This window comes from Tripterygium wilfordii, chromosome 11, assembly GCF_013401445.1.
Source record: "Tripterygium wilfordii isolate XIE 37 chromosome 11, ASM1340144v1, whole genome shotgun sequence".
In the NCBI taxonomy this organism is placed as follows: domain Eukaryota; kingdom Viridiplantae; phylum Streptophyta; class Magnoliopsida; order Celastrales; family Celastraceae; genus Tripterygium; species Tripterygium wilfordii.
In genome coordinates this window covers 10,638,874-10,660,470 of record NC_052242.1, presented here as the reverse complement: position 1 = coordinate 10,660,470, position 21,597 = coordinate 10,638,874, and the positions used below count along the sequence as shown (strand labels likewise).

The 21,597-nt window shown below is 35.9% G+C and overlaps 2 protein-coding genes across 17 annotated transcripts; one reads left to right on the top strand and one right to left on the bottom strand.

Moving 5' to 3' along the window:
• Window positions 1-103: 103 nt before the first annotated feature.
• LOC120009646 (acyltransferase-like protein At1g54570, chloroplastic) lies at window positions 104-9,239 on the bottom strand. The gene is made up of 13 exons (XM_038860302.1): window positions 8,553-9,239; window positions 8,350-8,401; window positions 7,539-7,594; window positions 6,549-6,707; window positions 6,336-6,440; window positions 6,068-6,174; window positions 5,473-5,594; window positions 4,196-4,304; window positions 2,954-3,087; window positions 1,704-2,073; window positions 1,378-1,491; window positions 744-829; window positions 104-626 (listed from the first exon to the last, which is right to left on the bottom strand). The coding sequence occupies exons 1-13, from the start codon at window positions 8,974-8,976 to the stop codon at window positions 326-328; spliced, it is 2,139 nt and encodes a 712-aa protein (XP_038716230.1). The 5' UTR covers window positions 8,977-9,239; the 3' UTR covers window positions 104-325.
• A 301-nt stretch (window positions 9,240-9,540) lies between these two features.
• On the top strand, window positions 9,541-20,534 carry LOC120009647. 16 transcript variants are annotated; one of them, XR_005470725.1, is made up of 5 exons: window positions 9,541-9,937; window positions 17,532-17,612; window positions 17,720-17,865; window positions 18,792-18,864; window positions 19,256-20,534. XR_005470725.1 is itself a non-coding variant. In XM_038860303.1 (3 exons), the coding sequence occupies exons 1-3, from the start codon at window positions 9,623-9,625 to the stop codon at window positions 17,786-17,788; spliced, it is 387 nt and encodes a 128-aa protein (XP_038716231.1). In that variant the 5' UTR covers window positions 9,541-9,622; the 3' UTR covers window positions 17,789-20,534. The 16 variants fall into 16 exon arrangements, 2 of the variants coding, with proteins under 2 accessions (XP_038716231.1, XP_038716233.1); XR_005470721.1 differs by adding an exon at window positions 18,417-18,480 and having other exon boundaries at window positions 18,792-20,534; XR_005470723.1 differs by having other exon boundaries at window positions 17,720-18,480.
• The last annotated feature ends 1,063 nt before the right edge of the window (window positions 20,535-21,597 follow it).

Genomic DNA, 21,597 nt, shown 5'->3' with positions numbered 1-21,597 from the left:
GATATAACACCGCACATATGCATTAAGAGCCATTCAATGTGGTATTTATGTGCCAAACTCTACACACGCAATTCATCTGGTTGACTTGATACTGACAGTAACCAAAAAGCAAGAAAGTCATATTTCATATGAAGATTTTCTCTTCTATCAAAGAAAAACATATAGATACAGAGATGAAGATCACAAATCTTCTATGGAAGAAAAACTTGAAAGTATAGGCATTTACTAACTTGTGAAGATCTCAGCATAACGCATGTCTCTACCTTGTTGCGTTCAAATCATAAACTGTTCAGACCGACAAGAGTAGCTGTAGGAAAAAACTTTTTCAAGGCTTAAATGCTGGAACTTCATGTAAAGGAGAATGCAACATTCGGTACAATGTTCTGTCAAGAATATTTCTGTAAGGATCCTCTTCTCGCTTCTTCAACAGATAAGCAATGTTGCTTTCAACTTCATATTTTATCTGATCGTAGAGTTGTTTCGCGTTTTCTTTATCTTTCAGTGCCTCTTCCATTCCCTTTGTTTCTATAGGCTTCCCGAAGAGATAGTAAAACCGGCCAGGTATCTTCGGCAAAATGCCTGGAACAAATATATCTTGACTGGCTACTTCCCCCAAACTCTCGTCTCTATAATTAGACATTACACAATGTCAATAGCACAAAGTCTTTCTATCACAAAAAGAATTGACTAACATGGTATTTACTTGTACGCGAGTGAGAAAAAACACATAGAAGAATAATCACCTGATTCTCATTGATTTACGACTGGCATCCCTGATATAGTCATTAAGCACAGGAATTTTCATATAGTCATTGTAATCAAGAGCCAACTGCCATATCAGACAATAGAGACAAAATATTATACAAATTAGAGGCATATGTAATGTCAATAAAAAATCTTAAGCTTAAAATAAGCAAAAAAATAAAATAAAATGAAACAGTTGAAGTCTTCCAACCACAGAAGGTGCATTTACTTGTAATCTTCAGTTGAAAATTTTGATCTTTCTAATCAAACCCTCTTTATTGATTGTTAGCCATACCAATATGTTTGACACCTAAAAATTAAACCCAAGTTATTTCTTTCCTCCAAGGAGCCAGACACCATATCATGAGAAATTTCATTTTAGCTTGATATGATATATTTCTATCAATTTTGCTATTTACTCCATCAACTTCCGAAGGTCTCACTTAAATGTTAGAATTCAGAGCCTAATCAACACAACATTGGTTTTCTTTCAAGCATAATACCACAAATCCAGAATAGCCCCTACCGTATTAATTTTAGGAATCTAGGTTATAATCACAGAATGATCTACGATTAGAAAAAGACCTAATCAATACACCAGTTGCTCGGGACAAAAGAAGGGCATTGGCTTACTTCAAACATATCATCTTCTCCTATAGCCCCAAATGGTACAATTGTGGCCCCAAACCGTGCTGCCATTCTCACGAATTCTGGTTGATCCGGCCAAAATAACTTGTATTCTTCACCCTGGCCATAGCAGAATCACACAAGCTGAGGAACAAAACTTTTTTGAATATTATGGAGTTAGTAAATAACACATTAAAAAAGGTAAGAATAGATTACGATATTTGAAAGAAAAAGTTAGAATCGAGACACCAGCCACAACATATCCAGAAATCGACATGCAAATGAGGAGCCATAGGTTGACAAGTCTAATTAAAAAAAAGAATTTGACACACCTTGTGATGAAGAGCCTCCCTTACACCACCAGGATAGAGAAGAACATGTGATTTAGTTGACAACAACTTGAACAGATTATTGGGTGCGACAGGTACTGCACCCATAAGTGCGATCCAATCAGGTGCAAAAAATTCAGAAGACGAACTTTCAACTTTCTCTGAAAATAATACTGGATGTGCTACACCACGAACCATGATTTTTTTCTCTCTCAAGAATTCTTCGATAAGTGAGAAAAGTTCAAGTCCCATTAAATTGTGGTAACCAACTAGCATTACAGGACCTTCAATTGGAACACCAGCAAGACCTTTCACTATTTTTCCATCTTTCAGAGTTGAAAGAAAAGTAGAGCCAGTAGCAAAGCGCAGTAACCTGAAATTAATGTATTGCAGCAACCTCTTCAGCTCATACACTTAAACGTACATAACACAGAACAAATTTAAACAGCCTAGGCTCTAAGCCCAACAATACAGAAGCCTTCATATTAAAACTATTGAAACTATATCAAAAGGCCTAATGATAAGCTTTCTACATTGTGGCATGCTTCTTTTTTCCTCTGCATTTCAGATTGCTAATGCTTATACTTGAGAAAACCATTAGAAACAAAGAAAAAATAGTTAAAAATCAACAACATTTTACAGATTTCTATTAAATCTAAATAAAGTTTTCTAGTAAGTAGATAGTTCAAGGATATAGTTGACTTCCCAAACTTTCTCACTTTGCATTGTTTCCCCTCAATGTTCTAGAGTATATCAAAGAAACCAAAATTCGATCAATCATGAAATGAAGTTTGTTTTGCACATATCTTGAATACATCACCCAATCAAAATAGAAAAGGGAAAAAGAGACTCGCCAAACAAAATCAAAATAGATAGAAGAAACGTGAGACATCTCTAAGCATAACTTCCAGGTATTAGAAGCATCGATTTCTTTTCTGATGGGTTTATCAAAATGTACAACCAACCAAGACATGAAATACTATTAGTCTAACCAACCGACATTCTCACAGTAAACAACGCTCCTTTAAAACTGTCATAACAAGCTCTGATGCTATTGAAAGAGAAAAATTGGAAAAGATAAAAGGTGAAGATGATATTTTCAAAAAATCAGTTCTTTTGAAGAGGAAGGCCAGAGGAGGGTGAACATGATCACTAGTATGGCTCAACCAAAAGCAAGTCCTACACGCGAACACAACCTTAATGCTGAGTCATGCATGAATCTAATTTGCATCCTGAGAAATAGTCATCATTACCCGACTACTTCATCGAATCCATATTTGAATTCCGACATACTAGGCGGGAGAAAATCTGCGACATAATCACGCCTCTTTAAGCGACGATATTTGCAAGTTCCTTTAATAAGGGTCAGCAAACTAATACTACGTTCCTGTACCATCACAAGGAAAATGTAATTAATAATGTGTATTCCAAAACTAACTGCTACCAAAAAAGTTGAAAAAGTGTTCTCTGCTGTAAGTCAACCTAGTGACTGACTTAAGATTATGGATCTTATGCATGCCATATTAGAGAGAAAAAGACACAGAGAGAGTGAGGAAATTAAAAGTCAGATCACATGCATCTATTATTTGATGCAATGATGCAAGTGTTAAGGAAGAGGGGGGTGTGTTAGATTGACCGTCAGCATAGATAGACACAACTTTACCATGAAAAACAAATCCAAAGGCTGACCCCAAGTCCCTTGGGATAGTGAAATAGATGAGTTGAACAAGGCCATTAAGAATCATACCACATCATACTTGTTGGGAAAAGAAAGCAATAGAAGAAAACTACGGTTATGTACAAAGTACAAACACGCATGTCCATATATGACAATATATATAAGTTTAAGTTCACAGGTGTCCCTCACAAGTGTCATCTGAGAATCATCTTTCCACCAATGTTTTTATTTGAAGAGCTTATACAGATCAAAATGGATTGAGAAAATATTAAGGTAATAAAATTGGATTTCAAGCAAATGCATTTGAGAGTTAGTAGTAAATCATTTTTGCAATGGAACACTAAAATCAGTAAGCATGCACTCCATGAACCCTAAATGAGTGTGAACAAGGGTGCAGTTAGAAACTCATTTCCCCTGTTATGCTCATGTTTAAAAGAGATTGCATCCAAACATCCAAAGGTCATTGAAACCATGAAAATAATACCTAAAGATCTTAAGAGAACTGAATTTGAGAGAGATCCAGTAAATGGCACCATTAACTTTCATTCAAATTGTTTCAACAAAAATATAAGACAATAAGCATTATAACATATTTTTTTTGGAATGGAATAGTCCATATATAATTGCACCTCCAAAATCTTATTGATTGTATAAGATGGATGACCAACAATTAACACAGAAATTTAAAAGGCAGGGATAGATTTTCATATGACCAAAACCACACTGGTTTGAACTGAGTACAAGAGGTTCTACTGAATCAAGATAGAGCACGGGAAACACATACTTATGCAGACAATATATTTCTGGTTACACCTACCAGTAACAATGTGTGTCCATTTTCCTTGAAGTTACGAACTATGCAATTCTGTAATGAATTCTTAAGACGGTGAGCTTCATCTCTACTTGGAAGCAAGTTGTCCTTGCCACTAAAATACAAAAGAAACAGAAATCCGCAAATGATTTTGGTATACCAACAATATAAAAGAGTCTCATGAAATAAATGACATCCAAATAATAGTAATTATAGTTATAATAATAACTGAAGAAAAGAAAGAAAGGAAAATGATTTTGGCTTACAAAAAAATCTGCAGGTGTCTAACGCATACTTGGGGGTGTTCTAATTTAACTGTGTTGATAGTATATTTGGTAAGGAACAAAAGTTCCCCGGTTTGAGTAATAATTCTCCTAACCAAGTATTTCTAGAAAGTAAGAAGTTCAGACTGGTGCTAAGAGGCACTTGGTACCATGACATGGACTACTCCAACGATACAACCTAACGTAAAACTGTAGATGAATCTTAACCACTGCCCATCGTGTTCATTTTTTGCAAAACTGAGTTCAAAGGGTGAAGTCTTAAATGATTGAAGTTCATTTATTCGCCCACTAAATCAATATGGCAAGTACAAAACCTAATTTTTGATGAATAGTTCAAAAAATAATTCTAGAGGGCAAACCTTGGCTCACTGGCAAAGGTGCTTCACTCGCAATGGTGGCAGGAGCCATGTGAGAAAGAAGAATTTACTCCTCTTTTTTTTTTCAAAGAAGAAATCAAGAGAGATTAAAGAGAGGGAAGGAGAATCAATAGCGGGAAATGATTAAAAGTAAAAGTTACAACAAAGGCATCCACACAGCATGCCTTATTGTCCTTTGTATGCCAAGTTGTAGTTCTTTTTCCTCTCCATTTGAGGTAAAAATGTTGCAAGATGTTATGAAAATTTGAATAAGTGGTATTTCACTCCCATACTTGATGTAAGCAGACAAGATGCATGGTTGTGAAACTTCCATCATAGATACACTCCAGTCATCAATATGCAAATTATTAATTATCTCAATCAACTTTACTGCAATATTATCTTGAGGACCATGTATGCTTCTCCTATGCTAATATGCTACTTAAACTCATTCATTTACGTCTTTCTTAACATATCCGAAAAGTATTAATTAGAGATGATAGTCGTCAACAGAACATAAGGTCTAAAGACATTTGAGAACTCAATATGCAGTTATGCACACAACCAAAAGGAAAGTGATATCGCAAAAACTTATGTATGAAGAACATAAAAATAATGACATTAATTCTAAAGGGGAAAGGACCTAGCAAGCACAAGTACTTCTGCTTTAACAGCATGGAGACGGGAATTAGCATAAGCAGCGGCAGTTTTAAGGAGCTTCAACTTCCATAAAAGAGTGTCCTTTGGTATAATGTCAGACAAACCCTAACAGCAGAACATCATCAGAACATTTCAAATAACGGAAGAGTAATAAATCAAAAAGAAAAAATAGGAGGAATAAGCTTAAAGTACACAGAAACAAAGATAGGTATCAAATCATGCAAAACATGGTATAGTATCCACCTTCTATAGCCTTTACCTTTCATGGGTGGATGTGTACATGTAAGATACTGTTACACCCACACGAATATAATTTTATGCCAAACATACTATGATGATGATGATTTAAACCCAGACTAAGACATCATGATGATTTAAACATACTATGATGATGATGAAAAAGAAATTTCAATTGGAAATAGAGCTTAGCTGAAGAACAAAAAGATTGTAACAGTAACAAAAAGAAGGTAGATAATAAACCCTGGAGGTTAGCTGAAAAAGTTATGCAATATAATTTCATGCATCAAAGACAGTTGTGTACTTCAAGCACAATCCTACAAAATAACAGCATTACTTACAGAAAGGAGAGGTAATAAACCCAAGAGGTTGTCCTGCAGTTGTTCAATTTGTAGTCTAGGAGGAAGCCTATATTCGATATCAGCCATTGCCATCTTCATTGGGTCACCTAATGTATTTAAAGAAAAATTAGCAAGATCAGAGCATATGCTTTTGGCTTTAAAAAAAGGAAAGCATGTGTAATGTGGTACACAATTAATAACTAGATCCAATAAAACAAAAGAAGGGGACAGATTGTCAAGTAAGAGTTTAAGGAAGAGACTGTGTTACCCATAACAGAGCAAAGAAGATACGGGACTGTGAAGTGTAGTTCATCAGGCAAAGCCTCTAACAGAGGTAAAATCGGTTGCAGCTGTGACCTGTCGAATGATGTAGCTAGAACAGAATAGCTTGTGATGTCATTACCATGATAGCAGTATCACAATGGCCCATTGAAAAGATTTTTATCATTGAAAATGAAATAACCGCAATCCAAAAGCTGACCTGGATTGGCTAATATCAATATTAGATCAATGGTAGGAATACGAGCAGCAACAGCAAGAGCCAGACATCCTCCAAAGGAATCCCCCACCAAATAGATTGGTTTACTAGGAGACAAGGCATGTTCAAGCCTGACAGTTTCTTCAACAAATTTCAATAGCCCTATACATGGTGAAAATGCATAATTATTTATGAAAATAGTAATCCTTATAAGTAGAATGCAAAACATGTGTCTGTAAGCATATAACGCACGTACCAAAGACATGCCAATACACCTACTAGAGACCAATCCATCCACCACAACTCAAATTCAAAAGAAATCCTTAACAAATAATGATTTCAGAGATTTATTATATGAATTGATTCCATTGCTTCGTAGCTGAGCTAATGCATTGTATAATATGGGAAAATCCACCATTTTATTTGGGCCAAAAATAAGACTTCAGTACAGTGAAGAAGATAATGGGTACCCTATGCAATTAGCCTACCATCCAATTTTGAAATTCAAAACCTTTAATCAATCACTTATCCCGAAAAAAACCTTTGTAATTAGGAGGTACACAAGTGTCTTATTCAAATCTTAATATCCAAGTTCGCATTGTGAATTAGGTAATTTTTTCTTCTACCTCATCTTATATCAGCATGATAAATAATAGAATGAGCATACGAAATAGCACATACTCAGAACTGGATTATTTAAAGAGCCACTATGATCACATACTCAGGACGATCATTTGCAAATAAAAACCAAAAGAGCATAAATGAGTCTGCACGACATATTAAGAAGGTGCAGCATAAGAAATGGGTATAAGGGAAATGAAGATCGTATTCACTGCTCAAGTCAGTTGCTAGTTTGATAGTACTCATATTATTAAAAAGTAAAAACAAGTACAGTACTAGAATATCATCATAACTCAACCACCGCACAAAAGAATGTCTGAACAACACAGCAAAACAATCTTGATAAATATATAGATGTTGATTGATTAGGACCTTCGAATGGTGTTCTATCTTGAACAGGAATATGAAGGCACCGTATCTCAAACACCCTGCATTCAGCAGAATTCACTAAATAAAATGTGTTCCTTTAAAGTAGTAGTAGTAATAATAATAATAATAATAAAAGTACCAATAATAATGAAAAAAGAGGGGTGAGTATGAATTTCAAGCAATTGCTAAGACCAAAAATTAGCAGCAAAGGTTAAGCCATTATGATTAGAACAAAAAGTCACATGCAAGAATGACACGAGCACAAAAATCATAATCAAGAAGTAAAAATAATCAAATGATGAAAAGTCTAGAATTCAAATTAAAAAATTGTAACAAAAAAATTAACAACAAATTTAAAGCAGGATTTCTAAATTTTATAGTGGAAATGTTTGGACTCTCTTAGGTGTTCTAAACACAACCATAGACATTTCACATTGAAAGCAAAATTCTCTTAGGTGTTCTACCTTCGTCATCAACAATGTTCTTGTCAATGGCAACAAAAGGAGGGTTTGCATAAATACAACACAATACTGATAAAGGAATCTTCATAGATACGACTAGTATGGTTCCCTCTATGATGATTATGAACCGTGAGAAGGCTAAAGGCTCAAAAGTCAAAATCCTGAGGGAAAAAGGTTAATGCTCATATGCCAAATCCTCTGAATATAAATATTCTGCTGCAAATTGGTCAAATAATGACTAATTTTAATTTAGATGTCACTCCACATTTTCAACTAACAGTATAGCACTACAGGCTGAAATGAACAGTCCAAAGTAATCATAAATTTCACACAATATAACTATTCCAACTTACCTCCCGAGAGGTTTATGGTGCAAAATAAGGCCCAACCCAACACCATCAAGCCCTGCATACATCAAGATTTCAAATTGTTTTCAGCACCATATAAAATTGAACATTAGAGAACACATTTTTTGAAAATTTAATCCTCCTCATCCACAATAGTAACAAAAATTTCAGCTCACATGTCAATTTACTCATAAAAAAGTTTTGATTACCAGGAAGAAACAGAAGAATGGGGGAATCTGCCAAAGGTTGCCCACATTCGATGGGGCAAAACCAACGGGGCGGCCCCCCATCAGGTTTAATCATCTCCTTGGCTCCTTCAAGATAATCCTTCACAGTACTAGTCCCATACCCATCGTCCCACAACACTTCTAAATGTTTTGAAACCATATCATCTTTCACCCACTTTTTCTCAACTCTAGACTTTGACTTTAACCTCCCATTCCCTCCATCAACCAAAACATCACTTCTTTGTTTCTCTTCAATTAAAGACCCTTCATTCACTACAACTGAATCAGATGACAAAACTGTTGAATCATTACCACCCAAACTATGAACTTGCACTGCACCCCGAGACCTGCAATTGTAATTTGTTGCCAGAGTATTAGGCACACAGAAATTAACAACAGATGCCATAGCTTGCCCAAGCAATGGTAAACCCAGTTGGAAACTATTAGCACTTCTCAAGTACCAAGCAACAGTGGACTGGAGAAGCCCCTGACTAGTTTTTGGTGCTTCCCGTTTGATCACGCAAAGCAAATACAAGAAACACAACTAGAATGTTCCCTGAACTACTCTAACTGAAAAAATCACACCCTTCACATTTTCTCCTCAAACAAATGTAGACCAAGAAACATGTTCAAAAGAGAAATTTGAAGGAAACCCATAAAGCAAAAACTGAACAAGTGGTTCTTAAATCATGTACGATTGGCATTCTCTATCACATAATAATTTAGTGGCAGCAAGGAAAAAAACAAAAAAGCAATAATGGGAAAGTAAGTAAATTTATTACCATATAAAAACGGAGGACCATTGATGTTCTGAGAGTGTCCACCTCAGGTTTTTATGAGGAGCATATGATTGCCACGTGGCATTTAAGCCGAATTTAAAATTTAAAAAAAAAATTGGACTTGAGTTAATCTAAAGAAAAAAACCAACGAGAAAAAAATTAAAAGGAAAATTCAGATCAATTCAATTGACCGTTGACGCCTGTTCCAATTAGGATTAACAAAACCCTGTGCTACCTTTTTCTTTGTGGCAGCAAAGACATCGATAGTAGGAGATGGCGGGGAAGTTTGACATGATTTTCGACATGTTTTTGATCTGCCAATTCTCTTTTTCAAAACGGTTCGAAAATGGCGAATCCAGAATGCGGATCTCGATCTACCGCTTCTTCTCTTCTCGACTGACTCCACATGACGGCTCGGGTGCATGCATCTGCCAAGGTTGTTTCTTCTCTGGCTATTCCTCATCTGCAAATGAATTAAGCAAAATCTATCCTACTGGCGAATCCATGATACACTACAGTACGCTTCTTCTACACTGTCATGATATCGTTGATGATTGTGACGATAAGTTGGAGATTCTGGTCTAAAAGGTTCACGGTCTTAAATTTTCTTATAATTTCCTTTAAAGTGTCTATATGCTACTACCTAATTTGACATTCCTCTTTTGTTAGTACTTACTTTCCTGCCTAACCGATAGGTGTTTCTTTGTTTAAAATTTTAAATAAAATGTTTTTCCCTGTGTAGTTGTGACCGACACCAAAGTGTGTGTGTGTACTTACCCCAAGTGTAGGGTATCGTCAAGTAATAAACCGGTGAGTCCGGTATCGATCCACGAGGAAGCAATGCAAATTTGAAGTGAATGATATGCAAATGACTAGCTAACACTAATAAACACAATGAATATCAAATAAAAGCAAGTAAAAGAAATGGGCCGAATGACTCGGTAGCATGAGCGATTTTGTGATCAAAGTAAGCACAAATTGGACTTAAAACAATTAATTAAAAACCTAGTCTCTAGTCCGTCCCGGTGGCTACTCGGTTCTCATACTCAAGGTATTATTGCAAACACACACAACCATACACAATGCATTGTGTGATACTATCAATCATGCATATGCAAAGAGAATTGGGTTATAAGACTTCAATTCATACATGTAGGCCATCGGGTCTCTTAATCTACGATGAACGCAAAGGGATAAGCACCTAATATTATGAATTAATATTCCCCCTTGGGGCTTGGCTTGGCTAACACCCTAGTTTCACACTCAAAGATCAATTAACCATAACTCTCCCATGCACATTCCTAATTTAACCCAAAACCCCATCATCAATACACATAATTAATAGCTATGCAACGAAAAACTCAATTAATTAAGGAAATCATGCAATGGGTTTAACAATTCTCAATCGAACACATTAGATGCAATCCCTAGACTAGACAATCCAAGAATACAAGCAAATATGTCATTCCCATAGATCCAATCACACAACTATCACGAAATTAAAAGAGAGAAATCGAAGCTACGATTCTTTGAGCATACCTTAAGTAATCGAAACCGAGCACCCACCGTTTGGGACTAGAAACTAGAAAGAGAACTACCCACTCATGATTGTTGCAATAAACATCCAATCTATTGTCATCTAAATCAGAGTTTATACAAAATCAAGAGAAAGCACCAAAAACAACAAAGAAAACTTAGAGAGAGAAACTAGATCTACACTACTCCTATGGTGGCTTTCTCTTGGAGAAGTCAATGAATAATTCATTAAATCTCAACCTTGCAATATGTAGCCGTTGCACTTGCATTATTTTCCAAGTCTAGCTTTGCAAGATTTGAGTTGTCATGTGCACTTGCAGCCATCTTTGACCATTTGATTAAACTTGCACCAAATCTTGACCTTGGTATCTCCAACAATTTTGTCATCTTTGACCATTTGATCAAACTTGCACCAAATCTTGGCATTGGTATCTCCAACAATTTCCTTTTAAATGTGTAGCAACTTGCAGCCATCTTTGACTCCAAAAATCAAGTAAGATCTTCTTTTAAGTCAAAAATTGCAAGCAAGAATGTTGTCTTATGCACAACCATTGGATTCACCTTTAAATGATCGTCTTAACCCTTCAAGTCTTGTTGTAATCTAATCCATTCATAAAACAATTCAATCTCGGCCATAGATTAGTGTACCGTTGGAGCTTGTAGTCTTCAAGAATATCTTCATAATCTAAGTCCCGACACCTCACAGCAAAAAGTGCCCAAAGAGTGCTCCAACTTGCCCAATTCAGTCATTTAAGCCCGATTTCCTGCAGAACCAACGGGAAACATGTATAAGGGTAAAATTACTTTATTTAAACACAAATGAATTACTATAAGCACTAGAACCTCCTAATTAGATAGTATTAGGACCTCAAAATAGAGGTCCGGTCACACCCCCCAACTTAGACGTTGCTAGTCCCTAGCAATGCAAACACTTCTAAAACTAAAATTTGCTAAATAAAATCCTAACTCACTGACGTAGGCATCACGGTTGCATTTAGCGCATGCAACAAGCCTTTAAACCCCTAGGTCACCCTAGTGGACGAGTTGTAGTCTCGTGAGGGCTTATCAGAGCGATACCCACAAACACTTACCAAGGGATCCACTATTACTTTGAAAGCACCATAAATTATTCTTAAGTTCTCACATGCAAGAAATAGAGCTAATCCCCCAATTCCCCCGCTAGTCGAAAACATGCAAAATCTTTAGACAACCAATCTCAATCCCCTCAAAGATGACTAAGAAAATTTTATAATATGTAAAATATATGTGCAATCAAGCAAGACAACTCAACACATTCACACAAGTAAAACCTTGTTACGGAACCTTTTGGTGTTCATAAATCCCCAATCCCAAATGTACACAAAAATGTAAAAACATTGTGCTAAGTGAATGACTTACACAATTGGATTAAATGTATGTGTTTATAAAAGATAATTTGGATGGGCATAGCTTTGAGAAAGAAATCACCTACAAGAACAATTAATGCATCCGCCAACTCGCTTGCTTACCTTGAATCAAATTCATCAAAAGGTTAAATGGTTTGCAATGTGGCTAAGGGACAAGGTAGGAAGAATTTGGAACTAGGTGACAAGTTGCAAGGTTAAGTTCAAACATGTGAGCTAAATTCTCATTTTGTCACCCCTTCCATTGTACCACAATTTCAAAGACTTCTCCTTCTTTACACACAAAAGATTCTTTATTGCATACATTTTTTTTTCTTTTTGTTTTTCCACTTTTTTTTTTTTTTTTTTTTTTTTTTTTAGAATAAACAACATTTATACAACAACCCTCAATTTTTTTTCAACATAAGAAAGGGTAATATCACTACCGACTTATCTTTTTCAAGCTCATACTCAACCTTGCAACCAAAGGTGGGAAGTATTTAAGGAAGTGGTTCACACAAGGCTTGTAAGTGAACTAAAAAGGCTTAAAGAAATTTAGGGCTTATAATCACTCACAAATGAATAGGCTAAGCTCAAATCTCTCAATCTAGTGAATCTTTCAATCCTAAGTTCACAAGCAAGTGGCAAAATACAAAAATCACACTTCTCAGTAATCAAATGTAATGTTTACAAAGCTATTGAAGAACACGCGCTAAGATGTCAAATGAATATCATTGAAAAGAATCACCCAAAACCCAATGTATATCAATGAAGAATGGCTCAAAGGAATGAGAAGGGTAAAAAGGTAATTTTTCAGACAAAAGGATCCAAAAACGCAGTCATACAAATGCTTCAATGCCAAGATGTCTGCTCAACTGCACAATTTTGATATCAAACTAGGTCCCAATCATCCCAAGAAAGATTGATCATAGTCATCCTACTCAATCACATGCTTCGACTTCACAAAAGAAATCAAGAAACCTACTCTACACTTGCATATTTGAACAAGAATAAGAAATTAGCGTTCAAATTGGTAGTGAATCCCCAAAGCATCTACCATTCCCTTCCTAAAGTCTATCTAGCATGTATGAACAACAAAGCACAACACAATAGGATAGAGGGTAGGAAATCATACCATACTCTTCAAAAGTGATCGGAATCATGAGAAACGAAGCATAACCTGAAAAAGTTAATACCAACCACACTATCCAAGCATGACACAACAAGAAATTTTTTTTTTTTTTCAAATTTTTGATATTCACAAAAGCACACCAAAATAAAGCAAGTTTCACAATGAATTCACAATTCACTCACCCCCCAACTTAAATGAGACATTGTCCCCAATGTCAAGAATAAAAAAACAAGGCAAGAACAAATTGTGAGATGCATTGTGAACATACAAAAACACACCAAAATTGAAATCAAATCAAAACTAATCACAACCATACTATGGTACAAGGGTGGAGTCTAACCATGACACACGGGAGAATTGGGATCCTTGAGATCCCAAGAACATCCTCATAATCACTACTCCCATGTTGAGGAACATGACGGACCACGCATGATTCGGTCCCTTTTTCCCGAAACTCACATGGAAAAAATTGTAATTGGGATTTGGGACGCCATACTTTTTTAATTTCTGTAAAAAATTTCTGTGCAAAGTAGCATTTAGAGGACTTTTTAAATCCACTTGGTAAAGGTATTTTTTTTGGTTTTTGAGGATGCACTTGGTATGATTCAACTTTGAGTGGGGAAGGCTCTAAAGCTCCTAAAAGAGAGGACAAAAATCCCACACCGTAAATAGTTAAGGATTTCAAAACTCCTTTCATAGCATCTCCCTCAATCAAAAGTTTACTACCTTTCTCAACCAATGCTAGTACAACCTCAATTGAATCATGTGCAAGTGTCAACTTTAATTTGTCCTCAACATGAGAGTGAATATAAAGCTTAGGGACGTACTCAATTTCCCTCCCAAGGTCTAAATTGTTCCCCTTTTTTCTCACTTTATTTTCATCTTTCTCTTCATTTCTCTTATCTTCGCTCTTTTCCTCAACCTTTTCAACTTGAGCATTGTCCTTGTCTCGACATGATCTATCTCCAACTATAACATTTTTCACCTCACCACCCACTTCTTCCACTAATTTCTCATCCTCACTTACCTTAGGAGTCATGGTATTGTCAATTACTATCCCACTCCTTGAGGTAATGATGGGTTGTTCTTGTTCTTGCACATTCAACCCCTCACTTGAAGTTTCGAATTGAAATTCTAATGTTTGAGTGATCTTTGTCAATTGGCTTCTTAAATCTTCCAAGGCTCTATTGGTTTGCTCACGAAATTCAAATCTCCTTTGATTAACCTCCAATTGAGCTTCCATGAATATTTGAAGCGTATCCTCAAGTGATCTCTCTTGGGGTGGGGTGCATGGTTGGTAAGATGGTGGAGCTATACATTGGTGTGAAGATTGTGCTTGCCTAAAAGGTTGGTACTCATGTGCATGAATGTAGTCAAAAGGAGGAGGTGCATGTAAATTTTGTCCGAAGGGAGCATATTGTGGCACTTGTGGCATTTGATAATACATAGGTGGGTAGACATTTTGTGGGGCAAATTGCGCCGCATTGTCTTGTTGAAGTGGTTGAGGTGCATTTTGCAAAGCATGCTCAACTTGAACATATTGCAAATTTTGGGCATTGCCAATTTGGACATCTTGCCCTTGCACCGGATTCATCAACTCATCAATATTCACATGTTGCAAAAGACGACGCAATGCATCAAGATTCATATCACCCCCACGTACACTCCCCGCATCACTCACATTTATATCACCACCTATCCCATCTCTATTAGACCCATGCCCACTAACATTATCTCTAGGTTGAGACATGATGGCAAGGAACAATAGCAAGTAACACACAAAAGTAGCAATCAACCACGTCAAGTAACACAAGATTTTTTTTTTTTTTTTCAATTAATGAACAACCAAGAACAATATTAAGCAAGAACAAGAGCAAGGATAGGAATAGAGCAACAATCAACCTTAGGAACAATAACACACCAAGAAGTAGCAAGTAGTGATAAAAATAAAAATGCACAAAGCTCTCTCAAACAACGTATCACTACCAAGCAGCAAACAAGGTGGCATCCATCGCCCACAGGAATCTAAGTTAGCCCCATCCGCCAAGTTCTTCTCACAAATTTTTTCTTTCTTTTTTTTTTTTTTTTTTTTTTTTTTTCAGCAACTACACTAATTCAACTACACTAGAAAGCAAGTAAAAGGGAGGAACGAAGTTACCCTTGAAGCGTGACCGTGCTCCTTCCTTATTTGATGACGTTTAATAGCATAAAGCTAGCATCTACAAGCCACCCAGCTCCGTCTTTGACACTCACTTCCCCGGCAACGGCGCCAAAAACTTGACCGACACCAAAGTGTGTGTGTGTACTTACCCCAAGTGTAGGGTATCGTCAAGTAATAAACCGGTGAGTCCGGTATCGATCCACGAGGAAGCAATGCAAATTTGAAGTGAATGATATGCAAATGACTAGCTAACACTAATAAACACAATGAATATCAAATAAAAGCAAGTAAAAGAAATGGGCCGAATGACTCGGTAGCATGAGCGATTTTGTGATCAAAGTAAGCACAAATTGGACTTAAAACAATTAATTAAAAACCTAGTCTCTAGTCCGTCCCGGTGGCTACTCGGTTCTCATACTCAAGGTATTATTGCAAACACACACAACCATACACAATGCATTGTGTGATACTATCAATCATGCATATGCAAAGAGAATTGGGTTATAAGACTTCAATTCATACATGTAGGCCATCGGGTCTCTTAATCTACGATGAACGCAAAGGGATAAGCACCTAATATTATGAATTAATATTCCCCCTTGGGGCTTGGCTTGGCTAACACCCTAGTTTCACACTCAAAGATCAATTAACCATAACTCTCCCATGCACATTCCTAATTTAACCCAAAACCCCATCATCAATACACATAATTAATAGCTATGCAACGAAAAACTCAATTAATTAAGGAAATCATGCAATGGGTTTAACAATTCTCAATCGAACACATTAGATGCAATCCCTAGACTAGACAATCCAAGAATACAAGCAAATATGTCATTCCCATAGATCCAATCACACAACTATCACGAAATTAAAAGAGAGAAATCGAAGCTACGATTCTTTGAGCATACCTTAAGTAATCGAAACCGAGCACCCACCGTTTGGGACTAGAAACTAGAAAGAGAACTACCCACTCATGATTGTTGCAATAAACATCCAATCTATTGTCATCTAAATCAGAGTTTATACAAAATCAAGAGAAAGCACCAAAAACAACAAAGAAAACTTAGAGAGAGAAACTAGATCTACACTACTCCTATGGTGGCTTTCTCTTGGAGAAGTCAATGAATAATTCATTAAATCTCAACCTTGCAATATGTAGCCGTTGCACTTGCATTATTTTCCAAGTCTAGCTTTGCAAGATTTGAGTTGTCATGTGCACTTGCAGCCATCTTTGACCATTTGATTAAACTTGCACCAAATCTTGACCTTGGTATCTCCAACAATTTTGTCATCTTTGACCATTTGATCAAACTTGCACCAAATCTTGGCATTGGTATCTCCAACAATTTCCTTTTAAATGTGTAGCAACTTGCAGCCATCTTTGACTCCAAAAATCAAGTAAGATCTTCTTTTAAGTCAAAAATTGCAAGCAAGAATGTTGTCTTATGCACAACCATTGGATTCACCTTTAAATGATCGTCTTAACCCTTCAAGTCTTGTTGTAATCTAATCCATTCATAAAACAATTCAATCTCGGCCATAGATTAGTGTACCGTTGGAGCTTGTAGTCTTCAAGAATATCTTCATAATCTAAGTCCCGACACCTCACAGCAAAAAGTGCCCAAAGAGTGCTCCAACTTGCCCAATTCAGTCATTTAAGCCCGATTTCCTGCAGAACCAACGGGAAACATGTATAAGGGTAAAATTACTTTATTTAAACACAAATGAATTACTATAAGCACTAGAACCTCCTAATTAGATAGTATTAGGACCTCAAAATAGAGGTCCGGTCAAGTTGCCATGGAAAACAATGGTAATGGCCTTTTGTTTCCTGGCAATTATACTCACAGCTGGGCAAATTGTGAGTTATTAGAAACTTATGGTTTACAGATTCTTTGACCCCTTACTTAAACTACAATGATAGTTGTATTCTTACACTCACTCAGTTTTTCTCGAATACTGATGTAGGCCTGCCACTTGCGAGGAATATAAGCGAAATCCCACAGGATAACTATGAAAGACAAGGCCTATCCAATATAACCGTTGCAGGTTCTGAGTTTTTTCACAATTTATTTCCCCTATAAGTTGATAGGTTTATGATCTCTGCCCTTGAGTAAATAATGAGTAATATGCTTTTGGGATTTCCTATGTTGAAGAATACAGAGCATAAATTCGAGAGGGACAATGCTTGGGATCTCAGAGGAAACTTCGTGGCACGCCAATGACAAGCACTCCACATATGTCGTTGGTGGGATCCCCTTCAACTTAACCAAAGGAGGCGTCCTCTCTTTTTTTTAGCTCAGTAAGTGTCACAAAGCATCATTATGTTGGTATCTCGAGTTACAGTGTTCTTCCCTTTTGAGGATTCTTTTAACTTATCGATCATTTGTGAAGCTCAGTCTGTGTTAAGACTTTTGAAAGACTCCTACTGTTGTTTTCGGCTCATAGAAGTTCTGTGCCTTTTATTTTTGGGTTCTGTAAATTCCTTTATATTATGGTTTTAAAAGTACATTAAGCAAATTCAGTATGCTTTTTTTTTTTTTGGTAAGTAACAAATTCAGTAGTCACTAACAGTTATGAACTACAATTACCAAATGTTTGTTTAGCTTAGTGATCATGAAGAACTAAACTAAGATACGGAAATCTGATTGAGAATTATGCAGGTCTTTTTCACAAAAAGCAAACCTAATTGCAATGCCTGTCCCATGAGTGGAGAATGCAAAATTGCAAACTTTTGCAAGGTTTTTTTTGTCAAAACATTTTTAAACTAAGATTTGACTTAATGACACTTAAAGTTGCAAAGTTATGCTCAAAATTTGATTAGCCAACTTACTGACAATATTTTAAATGCAGTGCAAGGCTTTCGCTGCAAGGACCTGACGATAGAAGTATTGTGGGTGCAAATTCGAAATTAAACGTAATAAACTGTTTATATGTAAATGTTGTGGTTATATATTTATTGATTGTTGTGATTTAGTGAATTTTGAGTTCTCAGGTTTATAATTTGCTCAATATTTTTCCCCTTTTCTGCAGCCTTAAACCACCATTGACCATCTAAATCTGTGGTCAATGTTATTCCCAGAATCTGCGTTCAATTTTTTGCGTTTTAGATTCATCCCCTCTTCTCATGGACCATATGGAAACGGAATGCTTTCCTATGTGACTAAGTCTTTTTTTTGAGTGCTTCTTAACCGATCTAAACTTTGAACTTCTTTTGGTTTGGCAAAGATATGGTCTTTGACAATATAGGCTCTTCATTCCAAACCCCTGTTCAACATCCATGCACTCTAAGATCTCAAAGGTAAATGGGTTCCTTCAATTTTGACTTGAATTTTGTTCCTTATTGTTGAAATTTATTATGTCAAAATTGTATAGTTGTATACGATTTGGCATGTGGGTATGCTGCAAAAATAAATTTTACTGTTTGACAGCACTGAAATTGAATTTCATTGTGTTATTTCTTAACAGAAATTTTATTGATCTAGGTGAGATTCATGGTGATGGCGCAATTATATTTGTGAGCAATAGGGATTTTGTTTAGGGACTGAAAATTGAGTTGGCAATGAAGAATAGTGGATGATTTGTATCTGATTTTGTTATAGATCACCTTCCATTTGTTACATTCTTTGTGCTTTTGTACATTTAGATTGGGATTTCTCTTCTCTTTTGTACTGGTGGATTTATTTCTACAGGGGGCCTGAGTAGTGCCATGGGGTGAGGAACATCGTTTTGTTTGAACATGATTGGTGGGACACAAATATTTTGGAAACAACCATTTTCCAACCACAACATTGACATAAAGAGAAGAGCTCAATGATGTGGTCACTCAGTTACCTATCTTAAAATAGGGGAAGAAGTAGGTAAGGAGTTTGATTAATATTGATAATTTTTTAAGGTTATTAACCTCTTTTATAAGCTGATTGTTACTTATGGTCTTCCAATAAAGGTATGTCCTAATGGAGCTTAATCTTTGTATTTGAATGGTTTCATATGGTGTAGTGAAGCAATGGATCTTAACCATAAGAGATGATCATCTAAGTGACGTGATGCGGTGATTTTGATATCCGACATGGTACTTGAGTATATTTTTATTTTATTTCACTCTGTTTGAATTTGATATGCCTGCAATTTTTTCGTCGATAAAATATCCAAAATATGATTTGTGATGTTCCTCCATAATCTGTGAGGCCAGGAAAGAGGTTGATTTATAGCATCCCTCTTTACATCCCTACCCTGTTCTGCATCTTTTTTTCATTCACAACAGCAGTAACTGATTCATGTAGCGTAACCTTTTTGTTTAAATACAGTGGTGTCCGGCCATTGGAGATTGTTTCCTGAAATGATGATATTGTGCTACATATCGAAACTTTTCATTTACTTTAATTTTTCAACGGCGTTTCTTTTGTTTAAGTTCACATTTGTTACATTCTATGTGCTTGTGTACATTATCTTAAATCGGTTGGTTGTTTTCCTTCTCTTTTCTACAGGTGGATTTATCTTTCTACATGGAGCCTGTGTAAGCCGAGCAATAAATAAATGCAAGAAAAAAATGACATGAAATTTCTGTCACTGCTACTGGCTGATCCCTCTCACCAGCTAAGTGCTAGTCTATTCACCAATTTTCACACAGCTTCTTTGCAGACATTCATTGTCATTGAACGAATGGGGGTGACGTTGGCAACAACAACCACCCTTGATCCTGTTTAGGGGCACGTTCTAGGTGATTCAACTTCTTTTGAGTCACCCTTTGATATTTGTCCTTTTCTTTTGTTGGGGTTTAATGTGGGGCTTGCATACCGTATAAATGTTTTCAAGAATTATGCAAGCATACCGCAAGAAGGCATTAATGATTAGAACTCTGTGACTTGAGAACTGAGAAGGCTGTCTTCAAGATGGGTCCTGCTATTTAAACGCCCTTTTTGCTATTTAGACCCCCATTGATTAGATAATTCTTGGTATTTGAGCCGTGTTGATGGTTGATTGTCTCATTTTTGTGTGTTACTTATTTAGAAATATAAAGTAAAGGTAATAATCATGGAGAAAGACAATACTGGAGACTGACAGACAGTGATTAAGAGAGAGAAAGATCAAGAGAGAGTGAATTATCAATTGTTTAATATATATATATATATATATATAACTGGAAATACCCACTATGTAAACAATTTAATTATTAAAAATAATATAATGATTTTTAAATTAATTAAAGATAATAATAAATTATAAATAACTTGATAAATTATCAATTTATTTATTATTTAATTTATCTTAGAAATTCAATCGTGGAACAACTAAGCATCGTCTAATGACAATATCCTACCGGTAGGATACATAAGTATTCTATCACTAGGATACATACCGTATCCTACCGGTAGGATACATTAAGTATCCTATCACTATGCTACATATTGTATCCTACCGGTAGGATACATTAAGTATCCTATCACTATGCTACATATTGTATCCTACCGGTAGGATACAATATGTAGCATGGTGATAGGATACATACCGTCTCCTACCGGTAGGATACATTAAGTATCATATCACTATGCTACATATTGTATCCTACCGATAGGATACATAAGTATCCTATCACTAGGATACATACCGTATCCTACCGATAGGATACATGAAGTATCCTATCACTATGCTACATATTGTATCGTACCGGTAGGATACATAAGTATCCTATCACTAGGATACATACCGTATCCTACCGGTAAGATACATAAAGTATCCTAGTGATAGGATATTTATGTATCCTACCGGTAGGATACATAAATATCCTATCACTAGGATACATACCGTATCCTACCGATAGGATACATTAAGTATTCTATCACTATGCTATATATTGTATCCTACCGGTAGGATAGTCCTATAATCACCAAAACGTGTCAATAAATGAGGGGTAATCTTGGAATAACATTAAATTATTTGGGACAATAATGAGAACAATTTCGAAATGCTCCAGAAAAGCTCCTTAAGAGTAGCATGTCAAAGTTGGATGAAAATGTTATATAAAAATCTCTCG